The 18,310-nt window shown below is 31.6% G+C and overlaps 1 protein-coding gene across 2 annotated transcripts in view; it reads left to right on the top strand.

The window, feature by feature from the left end:
• The window catches only part of LOC130902803 (tyrosine decarboxylase), a 40,093-nt gene that overhangs the window by 12,431 nt on the left and 9,352 nt on the right, over positions 1-18,310 (top strand). For both annotated transcript variants that reach the window (XM_057815132.1, XM_057815133.1), the window contains exons 6-9: positions 7,233-7,508; positions 8,690-8,953; positions 11,195-11,360; positions 13,543-13,613. In XM_057815132.1, coding sequence (XP_057671115.1) covers positions 7,233-7,508; positions 8,690-8,953; positions 11,195-11,360; positions 13,543-13,613 — 777 coding nt within the window. The remainder of the gene's footprint in view (positions 1-7,232; positions 7,509-8,689; positions 8,954-11,194; positions 11,361-13,542; positions 13,614-18,310) is intronic.

Here is an 18,310-nt window from a genome sequence, read left to right as displayed (position 1 = left end):
TTCCATATAAGTGTTCTTTCTGTTAATTTAGTATCGAGATGTAAACTATAAAATGATAGGAAAAGACGTTTTGGGCAGCAAGAATAGAAGAAAGAAAAATAGCTACAAAAAGGATCAAACATATAGGGCAAATCATCAAATATAAGTTGTTTCTGGCCCATATCTGTAGCATAAGGAAAAAATATTCGGAAAAAGTAATGCAATTTCTAAGATGTAGGGTTTTTCGTAAATTGTGATCTGAGTTCAGTCATATTATCTATCAGTTGAATGTGGTAATCCAGAACCAGATTTTGATCACAGTTTATAGACGTCGCATTCAATTATCAGTGGAAATTTCAAATTTACAATATAATCTACATGAACTTCTGATTTTTATTACTTTTTTGGGCGTTAATTCTTTCATGAACCTAAAACCTCAGTAATCTATCAATTACGCTGCTCTTGAAAATTAGTAGTAGACAGCCATTTAAGTGCTGATTAATTCTGGATGTGTTAAATATTTGCAGTATTGTTAGTTATAAACAACTTAAGGGATTTAATTATTAAGTTTTAATAATGAGTTATTAATAAAGAGTAGCCTAATCATAAAATTTTCTGTTATTGCATCCATAGAAGGTTTCACTTCCAAAAAACTTTTCTTCTCATTTCATCATGTCATCAATACCGCTTCTTCCATTGAACAACACTAAAATAACTTGAAAATAAATGTTTAAGTGCTACATTTTCTTCAAGTCATGCCCATACTAACTCAAACGGATTTAAGTATGGATGATAAGGTGGTAATCGTAAAATTGCATATTGTGTTAAAATTTCATCTGTTTCGAATATCGGAGTATTAGTATTCATATTTCAATTTATGCATCCTGTTAAAATTTTTTCGATTTTAGACGTAACTTTGTCAACAGTAGACGTGTTGGTTTACCTAATACACTTTTATCTGTACGTTCTGTTTTGGGCTTATTTTTATTTCGAGTATTCCTTTACTATTAACTATCTAAAAAAGGCGCTTACAACTATTTCACTTTTTACTATACTTTCTGAAACACCGGTCGTGATATAACTTACTCAAAGAATTTATCAATTTTTTTCTTCCTCTTTATATCCCAATATAATAGCGATTCATTCACAAGTTGGACCACTCTATCACTGGTTTAAAACGGCACTGTTTCAACATGTTTATTACTCGAATAGAAGTAAAATAGGGTTCTTGCATACTTTTTTTATACCTTAAATACGTTTAGTATATCGTTCTTAATCACACACTATTTTTTAATTTTTTTAAACGTTATATTGATTCAAAAAAAAAGAATAAATTTAAATACACAAATGGCGCGCCAAAACGTGTGACGTTGTGTGACGTAGAAAGCAAGTAAACAGCACTGAAAGATAATACAAATGCTTTAACATCGAAACCTTCAATCAAAACATAACCTTCAAAGCAAACAAATGTAGTAGTACTTACGTATCTGCATTTAACTCCGTATTTCAGCCGAAGTAAATAACTGATTATTAGCAAAGAACATAGCAACCATGAATACATCTACCTCAGTTAGATTGTCTGATCTTACTTCGATAAATCCTATTTAAGCCATCATTTCAAGTAGAATAGTTTCTTAAATCATTACAGAATTTAAGTCGCATTAATCAACCAATTACCTCCTCTCACAACACCAGACTGGCATTTGAAAGGCGACATGCGGCGACCACGTTTCAGTATTTACTTACTTTCTACGTCACAACCGCAGTAACCAATAAAAACATGTTTTCTGTCACTAGTTATTATTCAATTTATATTTGCAATTTATAATATTTCAAGTTATAATCTAACACCATTCAACATAAATTCATAAATGATATAGAAGTGATAAATAAATTTTTAAATATGCTAATGTGAATCTATTCTGTGTCGAACAAGGTACTAACCGACTTTGATTCGTACTTCGCACTTGCAGAATGAGAAATTAATCGCAAATAACAAATGGAATTATGTAATTTGTGGGAAAATAATCATAAAAATAAGTTTATTAAGAAGGTGTGAAAATTACGACGTCCTCAGAATTCAAATTATTACTCATCTAGTTTCTTTGAGAATTCAATGTTGCTAGTCATTCAAATAGAAATATTTCTTTCACTATATTTCTTAATATCTTTCTGTAATTATTTCCAATTGACAATGATTCTCTACTTTTTCATTAGAAATATTACGAGATAAGAAAATGACACGATAAAACTCATATTGCTAAATGACAATCAGAATTCTTTTTTCCTTATTTCAGCGATGATATCAATTGTCAGTAGACGTGGTTGAACTTGATTGGGCAAATTAATTGAAAGCAAATATATTTCATTCGTAAAAAATAAATGCAAATTTTTTAAATTTGACATGAATTAAATTTACACAAGACAGCTACTAGTCTTTTTGTGAAAATAATGTTATGTTCAAAGTAAACTTTCAGAAATTGAAAGCTTGTAGTCAGTTATCTTATTCAATAAACTCAATAAATTAATAAACAGCTTCATCCATCTTATCCTCCGTGGTAAGACATTGATCACGCAAATGTTTCTTCAAATAATAACCAGAAATCATAAATGACCAAATCAAGCGAATGATGTGGGTTCGATGTCTGTTACATTATTTTAACCTACAAATATAACTGTCGGCCGGGTAATATATCTTATCCAACACCAAAAATTGCCTTAAACGATTGATAAGTGCTTCTCGGTTCTTCTTTGATCATACGTCTCAATTTCTCAATGTTTTCAACCATAACTGAAGAACCTACCAGCAATTACCTTATCATCTCCAAAAGATATACGTTTTCTTCTAAATTCACTATACTAATGAAAAAGTTGCTAGTGGAGGGGCGCGTTGCAACCGTTCAAGGCTTTGTTCTTCACTTAAACTACAATGAAATCATAGTAGATCATAGCACGCACATGTTTTTTTAGAAAAACTTTTAATTCGATTGCAAATTTTATGTACCACTCTTTACTCTGTGCTAGTAACGACTCAACTGTATTTAGAGCTTACCATTTAGAATTGAAAGAAAGAGCTTAGTTCATGAGTTTATAAACAAAAGCATATCTAATAATTTGATAAATAATAGCGAATATAAAACAAAAATCATTATATGCTACTAACAGGCAAGTAGTAAAAAGATTACTCACTTTATTATGCCGTATCTTTTCGAAAAAAAAAATTTCAAAACTTCAAGCACAGTTGTCAAACAACTGACTGGAACATGCTCTCTGGTGATGTGGACTTCGAATTTTCTAGATTCATAAAAAGAGTAACTAGTCTGGCATCCAATTCTTTTCCCCTCAGGCGTATTAAAAATAAGCAAAATAAACCCTGGTCCACTAAAGGTTTACGTATATCTGCAAAGAACATGGGATATTTATCTCACCTAAGGAAATTCTCGGATAGTGTTTTCCTCAAAAATTACGTGAAACTATACAATCGCCAGTTCTCATAATGTTTCTAAAGAAATAAGCTTTCTTTATCGAGTATAAGCTCTACATCACCTGATAACCACAATAATTATTTTGTAAATGTAGCCAAAAATTCTATAACTCCTTCTCATGATCCGCTTACTTACACAGTTTTTTTATGTCAGTAGTTTTACCAGAGCTTCGCAGTACAATTAATGATATCAAAAATAAATTCTCATCTGGAACTGATAGACTTACGTACATCAAAAATGTTTGCAAGTCTGCCCGATTGCACATTAAATCACCTACCACTTTAATTAACATTTCATTTCAAAAAGGCTCTTTTCCCAATTACCTTTAGACGGCTATAATTATACCTCTGCATGAAGGAGGAGATAAAAATCAAGCGTCGAATTATCGCCCAATTGCACTCCTTCCCATATTATTTAAATCATAGAAAGATTGGTCAAAAATAGGCTTTTATCATTTCTGTTTAAGTATCAAATACTTACTATCCATCAATTTGGATTTTGAAACAGCAAATGCACAAATGATGCTATATTCTCCCTCCTTAACAATGTGTATTTTAGCCTAAGCAGCCATCACTCCACTGCAGCAACTTTTTGATATTTTTCTAAGGCTTTCGATTGTATTAATCATAATATTTTAATCAACAAATTGCAGTACTACGGTTTCACGGGAGCACCTCTCATATAATTCAAGTCATACCTTTCCAACAGAAGTCAGCTGTAAGGGTTGATAACGATATTTCCTTGCTAGCCAATAGTTTCTCTTAGAGCAACCCTGGTCTCACGGCACTTCATAGGATCATATCTAGTGACCTAATCACCTTTAAATCATGGGGCGATTCTAATCTTCTCTGTCTCAACGTTTCTAAAACCAAAGTTTTATCATATAAATATTGCAGCCTTTTTTATTACACATAACCACCATTGACGTCATTGAATCTGTAAAATTCTTAGCGCTTGTTGTGGACAATTGCTTGAAATTGGAGTTACATATTGCCGCTTGTAAAAAGTTCTTCCTGTTCAGTTTCCAAAAAACTGAATTTATCCACCACCTTAACAGTCTATTATGCCTTTATTGAGTCGCATTGAGCTGTTAGATATTTACTCGTACTAGAGAGCGGGGCTCATTGCAGGGACTTCTTTAAAAGATTCAAAATTTTGACTCTTCCTTACTTATTCATCTTCGTATCGGTTTGCCTAATTCATTAGCACGCATCTCCAATTTCAGAAAGATCGTTGCACGGTTATCCACTTAAAAACGCTTAGCATGACTTTTATCCACCTACTCCACGTTCAGAATTAGTTAAGGGCTCAATATTGTATAGTGCGAAAAATGCACAATCACTTGCCAATTCTAATCAAATCGATATCATATTTGCTTCACAGTTTTATTATAAACAATGCCACACCCAACGTTAACAGACTCTCTTCCAATATTCTATCGACATTGTGTAATTATTATTTCCTTCAACCCATTTGCTTGATTTCCTGAAACAATTTTTACGAAATTGTGCGATTCCCGAATTCTTGATATTCATGACAAGGCGCTACGCTTCATTTTCTGAAAACTTGTAAGTATTTGAAAGATGAAAATAGATGATTGGGAAAGGCATATTTCTCATTTTCATTGTTCTTTACATAAAGTGAAATATTTCAAATTTTTCAGCTTCCATTTAAAGTGGAATAGGACGTAATTATAAATAAGAGAGGCATATCGATATATACATATTTGGTTTCAAAAGAATAAGAGCTGAGCACATAATAGACAAATACAGATTTTTAACTCTAAATTTAACTTTAAATTTTATATCACAGAGAGTATTACATGTCTACGCATATGCTGTTGTCCAGTATTGTTTAATTTATTTTTACACGTTATTTTTGTTTTCATTATATGACAATAACTGAATGAACAACATTTAATGCAAATTCTGACACGAGCTTTTTCGGAAATGCAACCTTTACATTGACAACTTGGTACGAATTCATCGGAAGGAGATACTCTCTAATAAATCATATTAAACTTCATATCCATACAAAAGTGGATCCAACTTTGGTATGCTGTTATTTAAACAATTAACTTGTGGATATGTTACGTACAAAAGCTCTAAGTATATGTAACTTGATAGATACTGAAGTATGAGGTAATTCTGTGACATCACATTTTTTGTCGTGATAAACCCAATAAAGAAGCTGATCAAAACTTTCACATACGGTATTTTTTTTATAAACTTTAGTGAGGTACTGTTCAGCCAATTCTATACTACGATTTATACATTCGTCTGAGATATTTAAAATCAATTTTTCATTATTTTATAAAAATGACTAATTATCTAAACGAACAACAAACGTTTCCATTTCATTTTCTTCATCATTGACTTAATGAATTTATAAAGTAATAACAATAAAATCAACTTACAATGTAACAACTAAAAGTTATTGAAAAATATATATGACAATAGTACTTCATTTTATGAATAAAGCTATAACATTTCGTTTAAAATGTGTTTAGTTATTAAGGTTGTAATTTATTTAGTCGTGTAATTAGAGAGCTTATGTAATGGAATTATATTATTAATGTTAATGCCAAAGTTTTGTTGTTGGTCTTTTTTTTAAGGCAGATAGTAAATTAGCGACATAAAATGCGCGCCAGAACAGAGCCACCTGCGTTCGGCACGCGGTGATCGAGGCTGCAACGTTGAGAAAGCGCTTAATTATCCATCGCGATAAGTGCCAAACGCCGGATGTGCACTAATATCGACCATATATGAACAGTTTCTATAAGTGGAAGCTGATCCAACTGAGAAAGACAGAATAGCAACGATTTCTCTATCCTCCGAGGCTCCAGCTCGGTTCTGCGCATTCTCAAGCATCCACAGTATAGACAATGTGTCTCGAACGAGAGAGAAAATGAATATTGTCGGCACCGTAATGTAGGGACATTTTTTTCCCATACCAACTGTCCTTATAGAAGTAATACATATAAGGTATCGACGTATACCCATTTGTGGAGTGATTTTCAATTTTAAAAAATGTTTAGTTGGTCAAAAGTTATTAATATCGAAAGTTAGTAAAAGTCATGGATTTTTCGACTTTCAAAAATTTATAAATTTTTAAATATGTTTTATACGGAAAAATGATAAGAGACTTCTTGAAATATTTGCCATATTTGCATAAAAAAATTGTCCGAACCGAAAAAACCATTTTTTCATAATTTGTTGAAACAATTGTAATTTAAACAAAACGTACCAATTTTTCGCAAAAACATCGGACATATTTGGATTCAGCCGCACAAAATACATAACAATACCACTGTTTTATCTTTGGCCCTATGATTGCACATGGCAGTGTTGACCGTTCCGGACTATAAGTTTGTACCTCTATCTCTAGTCGAACGAAGAGATTTGGCAATTTCGAAAAGTTTATTTATTCAATTTGACGTCTTTGAAAGTTCAGTGTTTGTGTTCAAAGGTACAATTAAAAGATAAGAAAATATTCTGGATCAAGCGAAAACCCATGATCAATCGATTTAATTCAGATAGTAGATTTTTTCTCATACTTTAACTGTTTTTTAGTTGCGAGTGTTTCTTAAACGCAGCAATTTATCAAATATTGTATCTATTTTCTTGACCGGTTTACGATTTATACCCTATATATACCACACCACATTATGTTTAAAACTTAATAAACATTAAAAATGTTTTTGTAACATTTTCGTTGGTACGGGGTGGAAAGTTTATTAGTAAATTAACCGTAATTTTTATTTTGTAGGCCATGGAAGAAGACGAAACTATGGGTTTAATTCCCTTCTTCGTATCAACAACTTTAGGAACAACTTCCTGTTGCGCTTTTGATAATTTGGAAGAAATAGGACAAGTTTGCCAGAAATTTCCGTGCGTGTGGTTACACGTTGACGCAGCATATGCCGGTGGAGCTATGATATGTCCAGAATTAAAATATCTTCTAAAAGGAATAGATTACGCGGATTCCTTCAATACGAATCCAAATAAATGGCTTTTGACTAATTTTGATTGCTCAACGTATTGGGTAATTAAATTTTATAATACGAAAGGGTTTACTGAATTAATAAAAATATATTTTCTATTTTCAACAATATGAAACACTATTTAAAACAGTGTGCAAAACGTTCTTAGCTGGAGGTGACTATAATGCCAAACATTCAGTGTTGGGGTTGCAGAACAGATACAAAAAAGAAAAATAATTATTGAACCAAATGCCAGACCTTCTCGATTTCGGTATCACTAAAGAAATAGACATCAAAAGATTTAATGTCGAAAGCTTCCTAGAGTTATTGTCCGATTACACATCTATTATAATCACACATCACTCTAGATTCATAGGAAAAGATAAGGGTATGCTTTCTTTATCCAATCATAAAACCAATTGAGAACTATCTCGAGATAAGTTTGATAAAAAATACTAAAGACTGGAGTGTATATAGAATCGACGATTCAAGAACTTATTGAAATTATTTAAGAGGCAGCCTGGTTTGTCAAACCAAATGCAGAAAAGATATTTCTACTGTTGTCCAACTAAATTAAAAAAGCGACATACTAAAACTGTTCTGAAAAATTGCAAATACAATAAGCAACAATAGAGCTAAGAGAAAAGCTGCTAAAAGGTAAAAATCAGAGCGTTCAAAATTATCTGATAAAATTAATATCAACAGTAAAAACCAATTGAACAGACCTACACAACATAATCCCCCAATTAAAAATAGTCAGAATAAATAGAAAGGAGTGTCTAAGATCCACTGCAGTATAAAATCAAAACATCAGAGTTAAAAAAAACAATCAGAACAGAAATTAATATTAGAAAGGCATCCAGTTTGGTATATGTTATGTATATAACATTTTTGTTTGATGCAATACTTCGCAAAAAAAAAGGAAAACATCCCAATTAAAACAGTGAAAGAAGTTGATTATGCAATTCATTGTCAAATACGCAATAGAAAGTCAATATATCAAATTTATTTAGCCAAACGGTTATTTAATCGGAGCAGTGAGGGTGACGTCTTAAAAGACTAAACCTTCTAACTGACAAATATGTCAGGATGGTATACTGGTAAAAAATATAAATAATAAAAATAGATTCTGCCTTATGGCAGATTGCTAACTAAATGGAGTTAAGAGGAAGTTTTTTGTGTTTGTTTTCAAATAATTTTCCATACTTTCTCTTTAATTCACCACGTCAATTTTTCTTCATAGGTCCGAGATCGTTTAAGACTAACTTCGGCGTTGGTAGTTGATCCTCTCTATTTACAACACGGTTATTCAGATGCAACCATAGATTATAGACATTGGGGAGTTCCGTTGAGCAGAAGATTCAGGTCCTTAAAGATATGGTTCGTACTGAGAAGTTATGGTATTTCTGGTTTACAAAAGTATATCAGGAATCATATTACATTAGCCCATAGGTTTGAAGAGCACGTAGTTAGGGATAGAAGATTTGAATTGTGTAATGAAGTGAAAGTAAGTAATTATATTTGTTTACAAAATTCAACTTTTTGTTTGTGGCTGCGAATTTTGTGGTTTACTTATGATTTGTTTTTGTCCAACATTTTTTTCAATAGCTCGATCTACGTTGTTTTTGATTTTTGTTATTCAAGAGTATATATTAATCGATAACAAGCGTATTTTATTGTGTTAAGATTAGTATAAGTTTTTATATCATGAGTAAACGATCCAGATCCTTCCAGAGCTGGTAAAAAATATCTACATTGATTATTTAGGGATGCTTTTAGATAAAAATGAGAATTTGAACTCCGGATTATGCTTTTAAATCATTTATGGAATATTTAAGATTATAGCAAAGTTGTAAAAGAAGTGCCTTTAAATTAGAAACACCGTCTATTTGGCGATAACCACGAAATCATCTGTAACGTGATTGTAAACGGTTTAAACGGCTATATCCAAGTGCTAGTTGTATCAACGTCCAGTGCATCGCTCACCTGGCTCCTCAGTGTCTAAAAATATATCTGATAAAGACATTGAATGACCAAATTTATATCAAATTGATGCTGATTTTGAAGGTGTGGCAAATGAGCTAAAATGCTTTTCCTAAAATGAGTTCGATGAGCTTGTAATAGATTGAAATTTTTCTTAACAAGCTTCAGAATTGTTAGCATCAATACTGAAAAGAAAAAAATTGCTCTCCTAAAATGAGTTTTAATTGTGAAAGGGATAAAGAATTACGGAATTAATTGTCTTAAGAAAACGGTATTACCTTTTATTCAGATATCAAAATATTCTTGATAAGAATGGGTTTGAAACGACTGACGTTTGTACATTGATAGCTCAAAACGTAGCCTGAAATGTAGGAGGCATATTATAACATTTCGCTAATCTTGAACAAAATAAAATACAATGATAATAAGTAGCAAATTCGTGTCGATCTAGAAATGGTGAACATGCTTCTCAGTCAACAAAGTGGTTACACCAAGTTTCTCTGTTTTATATGTCTTTGGAACTGAAGAGCTGTACATGAGCATTGGGTGAGAAGAAACTGGTTTGGAAAGGAAAATATAGTCCAAAAGTCATTAGTACTTCGTCACAAAATTATCCTTCCCCATTACATATAAAACTGGACATCATGAAACAGTTTGTTAAATAGTTTGTTAGATAAATACGGATACTGTTTTTCCTTTGTTGGCCAAAAAAATTAGGATGCAATAAGAGCAGGTTTTGGAAAATTTAGGAGATTTGCGTGAAGAGAAGGGGGGTATGCAACAGGAGTTTGTACCCAAGGGTTTCTAGGGTACAAATATGATGTCTGATTTTTTTTTGATTTCCGATAAGTCATTTTCCAACCCATCAGAAAAGAGCATTAAAACGAAGTTTTCTAGAATTTGATGAATTATTTTTTCTTGTGAAGTTTTCTCAGTAAATATATGTTTTTTTTTTCTGGTTTATACCTACCATATACTTCTAATTATATTTTTGAAAATAGCATATCATATGTAGTCAGCAACAGCTAAAATTTCTTTGGCAAGATGTACTGTAAACTAATATTAGCTTCGTTCGTGGTAGATAATTTGGACACATTCCGAATGCATTTTGAATATCTTCTGGACATGTCAAATGCGCATGCTTACTTCAGAATATGCTCTGAACATACACTCCTCCACGAACGATTTATGAACATCTAAAATTATAATATGAATTCAAAGTTAGCTAGGAGAATAAAATGTATTTATGTAGTTAACTAGCCGAAGGTTTATTCATGATATTTGTGAGTATAAAGTCAACTACCACGTTTTTTAAATACAATTACGTAGAAACCACATAGGTTAGAGGTTATTTCGTAATAAATATCACAAAAATGATGTTAGAGGTTACTTTGGACGCATTCAGGACACGTTCGAAATTAGAAATATGTGCTACACGAACACAGGATGTTTTATTAGCACCGCGAACGCACAATTTCACACTGCGCATGAATCTAGTGAAAGAACATGTTCAAAATATCTACCTCGAACAAAGTTATTATTAATACAAATTAACTGATTGATTTGATACAGAGAGAATCTTCAATTTAGACTCGGCTTCTCGATTTTTATTTTCAATCGCCATGCAAGGTATATTGACCAATCGATATGAGACATTTTTCAAAGGTATGAATTGATTGAAATGATTACATTTACATTAGGAGAATTAAGACTAATTTTGCTAATTTCCCATAGATTACAACATGAAATGTTTATTTTGTTCCAGTTAGGTTTGGTATGTTTTCGATTAAAAGGAAGTGATAAATTAAACGAAAAATTATTGAGTAGTATAAATGCATCTGGTAAATTGCATATGGTTCCTTCTAATGTCAACGATAAATACGTAATTAGGTTTTGTGTTGTTGCCGCTAATGCAGATGAAGAAGATATAGGTAAGTGATTTCATTTGAAGAGTATTTGTCAACATCGGCACAGGCATCGTTTAAGTTTAACCGATTTTATACATACGTACAATGTAGAGTTTTTGAAGTCAATAAGTTTTTTGGTGAAATTGTCGCAGAATCAGTTGGAAACATTGGAAAAGGGTCGATGGGTGTGATCATTTCAATTGTGCAGAAGTATGCATTGCTAACAGTTATAGGCGCAAAGGATATAACATGAATCGAAGATATATGTTTGAACAAAAATTTAGATTAATAATATTGAAATAATATTTGTTATTGTTTATAATGAAAATATAATAAGAAGGAAATCCCTAAATTCAAGATAATATTTTTAAGGAAAGATTTAGTTCTTATTCAGCTTTAGCATATTCTGCAGAAGAAATATTCTCAGAGATAAAAAGCTTAAAGAACTGCAAATATTATTAACACCATAAACAGTTTAAAGTAATTTTCTTTACAATAAATTTTATCTATCAATAAAAAATTACTAGTATATAAATAGGGGATTATGCATCTTTATTTACGATCGTAAAATTTAGCCAGCTGATTTCAAACGTGGCCTTTCAGTTTGAGTGACGACGAGCGTTGGGTGTCGCATGTGCTTACTTTGGACCAAAAGCGCATTCAAACGACCATTTCTTAGACCCTATTGAAGAAGTTTATGCAAGAGTGTGATTTTTTACGTCGAATCATTATTGTAATGAAACCTGGAGAGACCATTATACTCCTGATGCGACAAAAAAGTGGACAGTGGATTACATAGGGCAGACTTGCTCTGAAAAAGCAAAGTCTGTTCCATCAGCCGAAAAGTGATGGGTTCGTTTTATGGGATAGTCATGGGTTTGTGTTCATCGACTATCTTCAAAAAATGATATGGCAAAGGAAAAAATTTCCAAAAAATGACCCATTTGAAGAAAAAGAAAGAGTTTTCCATCAAAACAACGCACCTTCTCACACTTTGGTGATCACCATGGCCAAAATTCACGAATTGCGCTTCGAATTGGTTGACCACTGCTTCCTAGCCTTAAAGCTGCACTTGCAGGAGAGAGGGCCACGACGTTTCGAGTTTTGAGAATAAAGACGGCAAATATTCTATTCTCAGAGCTAAAGCGATACTAGTCTTGTTTCTTTGTTAGGCAAGAAACTTCTTAGACAACCGTATTATTATGCGCTTCCCTCAGTAGTATCGCCATTTAAACAGCAATTTTACCATTGTCTACCTAAATACAATTTATTACGTCAAGTCCGTGAAACAAAGCTTCATCAAGAAGGATATTATGTACGAGGGCCGTTTTTTTTCAACCTCCGGTAGACTATCAATAAAAGACAAGTTCATTTAAAACAATAATTTTATTACCAAAAGATTGGTACACTTACGGTTACTTTTTGACATAATCACCGAAGATATTGAGACATTTGTCATATCTGTGGACAAGCTTTTCAATACCCTCTTCAAAGAAAGTTGTCGCCAATGTATCCTAAACGTTCAGTAACAATAGAATACAGAATAGACATTGAAACTTCTGAAAATTCCGTAGACAAATAGTAATGGTGAATCTGCGGTTTTCTCTAACCATTCTGTCAACTCGTTGTTGGTTATCTGAAACGACAGATTTGCGTCCTTGGCCCTCTTCATCATGCACCTCATTACGTCCATCTTTAAGTTTTCGACTCCATTCACGCACAACACCATCACTCATGAAGTTTTCCCATTACACAACTCATTCTCCGACGGATTTCTGCAGCACTATTGCCTTCAGCCAGTAGAAAACGAATCACACTTCGCAATTCACACTTGGCGGGATCTTCGCAGTCTCCTACAGGACATGCTTGCTTTCTTGCCCTCGTATATAGTAGCTATGGACTCAAAGTTGAGAGGAGTGCATGACTAGCATATTCAAAAGCAGTACTTTTAAGAAGATTCATTCCTTTTCTATGTTATTTTTTATAATTTGTTATTAATAAAATGATTTATTGAATTGTTTATCACTCCTCGAATCTACCACAATTGATAGACTGAATGTGTCGATTTAAAGAGATGATGTTCAGATAGTGAGAACAATAGTTTTCACGATTGATATTATGTTATGTGTAGTTTTAACTTGATATTTTCCTAATTTCCCATTTCTTGCCTCCTCCATGGATCACTAATATGAACTTTTTTGTTAAGATTACGCTTGGGAAGTGATTAAGGAATTTGCCGAAGAGCTATTAGAGGCCCAATCATCAGAAAAGGAAAGGGTGAGTTTAGTTTAGACAATTCTTAACTCACTTTTATCAATAATATGTTCAAGAAACGATCAAAAGTTGATAATATACGTATTTGTCAACTGTACATGTTTATATATCGATCTGAATAGTAGTTACACCAATTCGATATTTTGTTTTCTATATACTTATAAAGAACTAATTCCAGATATGCAACTAATATTTATTTATTTGTAAATGGTACTAAATGAGAGTATGATATATCATATCTACACTATAAACAAATTAATCATACTATTCAATGAATAATAATTGATGCTAAATATACAACACAAAATCTATAGATTTACACTCCGTTAAAAGTTAAAAAACCTGCGATTTTAAGGATTTCACATGATAAACTGACTAATATTTCGTATTATTTATAACAATTGTATTATAGTTGTCGGAAAATTAATACCTCATCCTAGTTACCGCGTGTAATGATTATTCTCATCATATGAATGGAGGGAACGAGCACTATAATGGAAGAGAAAAGCTTGAAGTATGGTTAACTTATGGTAAGATATAAGAGAGCGTATTAGTCTTGATCAAGTCTTTGTACAGATCGCATCTTGTAAAAAAACATTTAGATCAGTTTTCAATTAAAAAATGATGATTCAGCGTTCATTTTTACTGTGTTGTAGTAGTAATAGTGCAATAATAAATAATCTTTTTTTACTTAACATTTCATAGTATTAAAATTTTTCTCAACCATTTGTTTGTTTTCGAGCCCGGCAAAGTTACTGAATAGTATAGACCGTACTCGTTCGAAGTTACGATATTTCTTATTATTTTGTCATTTACTTAAAATTTATCCTTAATAACTTGTGTTATACTTACAAGAATAATACTATAATAATAATTATAGTATTCGATTCAAAAACGATTTATCTGATAGATTTTAATTTTCTATAGGTAGTTAAGTATAATTGGCCAAAAGTCCAAGTGTGACTCTCCGATATTTATGTCCTAGATAGGCGGCATAAAAAATATAATAAATCAAAATTCCTAGTAAAATATGTACGAACATTCCTAAAAGCCTCCAAGTTTTTGATATTTCTTTTCAAGGTTTCCAAAAAACGTTTCAAGAATATGTGGATTGAGCCTACAGAAAGAGTTGATTGAGCTTCACTTAAAGATGTTATCTGCTCTTAGAAGAGTCTTTTTATACATTTAAAGTACAAACAATATTGAAAATAATTCAGATGATTGTTGTTAAGTTCGAATTGCTCGATTTTGCCAGTTTATTTCGAAACTTTTACATTGTCATCACTGCCCTGATAGCTTGTTTTCTAATGGAAATGGTAATTTGATTCATCCCTCTGAAAGTGCTATTAAAATATCACTTAAATTAAGTAGCGGAAAAACATCAAACGATTTAATTAAACAATAAATTGTATAGTAGATAAAAATTTGTATTTCGAGAATTCATCAATTAGATAACTTCTCTGATACGAATTACACATCGGATCTGATGTGAGCTATTTCTGAAACATATATAGATATTAGATTAACTGGAGATAATAACTGGAGATTATTATTCGACATTACTGACAACTCTACGGGAAAAAATTAAAGAGAAAAGACGCGGAAAGCTATCCAAAGATGTTTTGTTTTTGCAGGACAACGCCCCTGCACACAAATATCATGTTGCCATACAAAAATTCGTGATTTAGGGTTTGAATTACTAGAACGTCCCCGTTATTCACCAGATTTGGCTCCGTTCGACTATCATCTCTTTCCTCAACTGTGGAGATCTGATTTGCAGAGCAAGAAGAAACATTTTTTTAAAGGTCTAGAGACGTTGAAGGTTCACTGTAATAAATGTATCCAATTAAGAGGAGAATATGTTAAGTAATAAAATATTTTGACGTTGAAATTTTGTTTGATACACTCTTGATATACTCTTACGACATATTTTTTCCAGTCGCATTATAATTTTTTATTATGTCATGTTTTTCATTAAAAATTATAGCAAATAACAAAATTTATCTACAGAAAAGCAGCGAAAAACATAATTTCCAATATAAAAAGAAATCATCAACTCTGACAGTTCAAGCGCAGCAAAATTGAGAAAAATAGTTAAATTCAATATATTAATAATCTTTCTTTTTATCAAGTGCAGGTAGTACTACCCGGGCTGGAGTCAATTAATGGGTTTAGCCTATTGTTATCCATTCACAAACACTGAAAATAGTGTACCAAAGGCGAGCCTGTAGGATATTCGTTAAAGGGGAAAATAGGGTTGGAAGTAAGCAGAGGCACTAATAGAAGGTTAAACGGTACCTGTTAAACTGTATAATTTATTACCTAAGTAATCCCTACACAATATTTCAAGACCTAAACCTCTGGCCGATAACGACATTGAGCCGAACTGGATGGAATTCCCCATTTTATTACTCTATACCTTTCTGAAATAGACTATAAGTTCACAGGTGGAACCGCGCTGGAATTTCTAAAATTGTCGACGTTTCAGCTCCCACTTTAGAGCAGAGATAAGGGGAATTGAGCAATTAGGGATTTGCAAAATGTATTGCAAGGTCTTAAAAATCGCATGGCTTGTTGTATTGAAGTAAATGGACAACATTTTGAGCATTTGCTTTAATCGCCTGTACTGTATGTTTTCTAAAATTCGTAATGTTTCTACTTCACAAATGTGGGTCTACCTCTAACATGACACAAATATTTGAAGGTTTGTTTTCAGTTGTAGGTTTTCTGCGCTATGATTTGGATAAATATTTTACTGCACCAGTTTCGTTAAAGTTTTTACTAACTTACTGACACTAGACCTTGTTACGAGATTTGTATTAGAGCACATAGATTATTGAAAAATTAAATGAGTTTATTCAATCGTAGCAATCTAAATGTACAATATTTATTGAAACTTTTGTGGAAATACTGTAAATGCAGCTGTAACTCCGAAATCACGGCATTTAGGTATAGAGAATATATTACATGAAAAATAATTAGTAAGCATTTGTAAAAAATATATAAAGTGATCCATTTGAAATAACAAAGCTCATTATTTTTCCGCAATAAGGAAAGATTTGTACAATGTAGAAAGCCGTTTCCGAGATAATTGCGGCATTATATACATAAAACTCTGTATATATATGAATTTTATCGTACTTAATTAACTTGTTTGTTAAAGAGTATATGAAAATACCTATATCTATCTAATATTCTTTTAAATACAAAATAACTATTAAATCTTATCATAGTCGTATTTTACAATCCAAATTTATTACAAATGATGATATATAAACTCATTTTTTATGTCAAAAATATTTATAAACAAAATGTAAACGAATCGATTTGTGATTGTGACTTACATATTTTGAATACTATCAATTGGTATTGGTAAAGAGCTTGCTTAAGTTTTTTTATTGAAAATATTTTGCTTAAAACTTGTTTCTAAATTACGCTGAAGCTGCCACCGCATGTTAGATCCGCTGCTAAAAACCATTAACCAAAAATGATGCAGATTTAGTTTTTTATATGATATAATCATCTTCATTACAACGATCATGGTTTTTCGGCATGACATAATAATAAAAATAAATATCCTGTATCCTCAGTTTTTACGTAATAATCTTGGGAAACGTATAATCTTAAAGTTGTTTATTTGTTTTTTCAGTTTTTTTTCACGAAAATGAAGTCATCAATTACTAGATAATTATAGATTATAAGTGAAACAAATTAACTGTGTAGTCGATAAAAGATGTTTTAAACTAAAAGTAATAAAAATCTCAATACTACTGACTAAAACATAATCAATTTATAACTACTATATGCTTTGTTAATCTAAATAGAGCTTTAATTGTGAAAAATTACACAAAACATTAAATACAAATCTGAACTTTTTTTTTAAATTTTAACTTTAATTTAATTTAATTAATTCTAATTTAATAACATGTGTAAATTATTGAAATGATATTCTTATTAATTCACAGTATTATAATCGGTGGGGTGAAATTACAAACACTGTCTTTTACTCACTTAATTTATCTAAGCACTTTACACTACACTTAAGTCATACAATAATTAATTTCTCACTAATACTTAACCAACTTAATAAAGAAACAGAAGAAATGAATAAATAGACCTTCATAGAAATTAGTTCAAAAGAACCAATGTAAAGAAATCGCCTGCTATGATAAACACATATATAAAAAAACATCAAACGAATTCCGCGTTATATCAAACGTATATCAAACGTGTCGTGCCAAATTTTAGAATTCCATTATAACAGAACAGGGTCATGTCAGAGACGAGTTCGTAATATTATTTAGAATGTTTTTTTTGACGGAGTACATTCTGGACATCCAATTTAGAGCATTGCGAATATGACGAACAATATTTGTCGATTCTAGCTAATTTATCAGCATAAATCAGTGACTTCAGGTACATTTACAAAAAATAATCGAAAGATGTTAAATCTCAACTTCTGAAGACCAATGGACTTAACTTACCACCAAATTCTGATGATAAGTCGATGATATCGGGCACATAACGCCATATGGAAACCACATGTCAACCGTATCAAATTTATCTATCTTTTCAAAAAAAAAATTGAGACATAGAGTCCAATGATGCCACTAGCACGTAAGTCATAATAAATGGTATATCTTCATGGATGTGGTGAATTTCACTCCACATGATCAGTTTCCCACTGCTCTAGACCCAGT

Source organism: Diorhabda carinulata, chromosome X (assembly GCF_026250575.1).
Source record: "Diorhabda carinulata isolate Delta chromosome X, icDioCari1.1, whole genome shotgun sequence".
Lineage (NCBI taxonomy): Eukaryota > Metazoa > Arthropoda > Insecta > Coleoptera > Chrysomelidae > Diorhabda > Diorhabda carinulata.
This window is presented reverse-complemented; position numbering and strand designations above follow the sequence as displayed.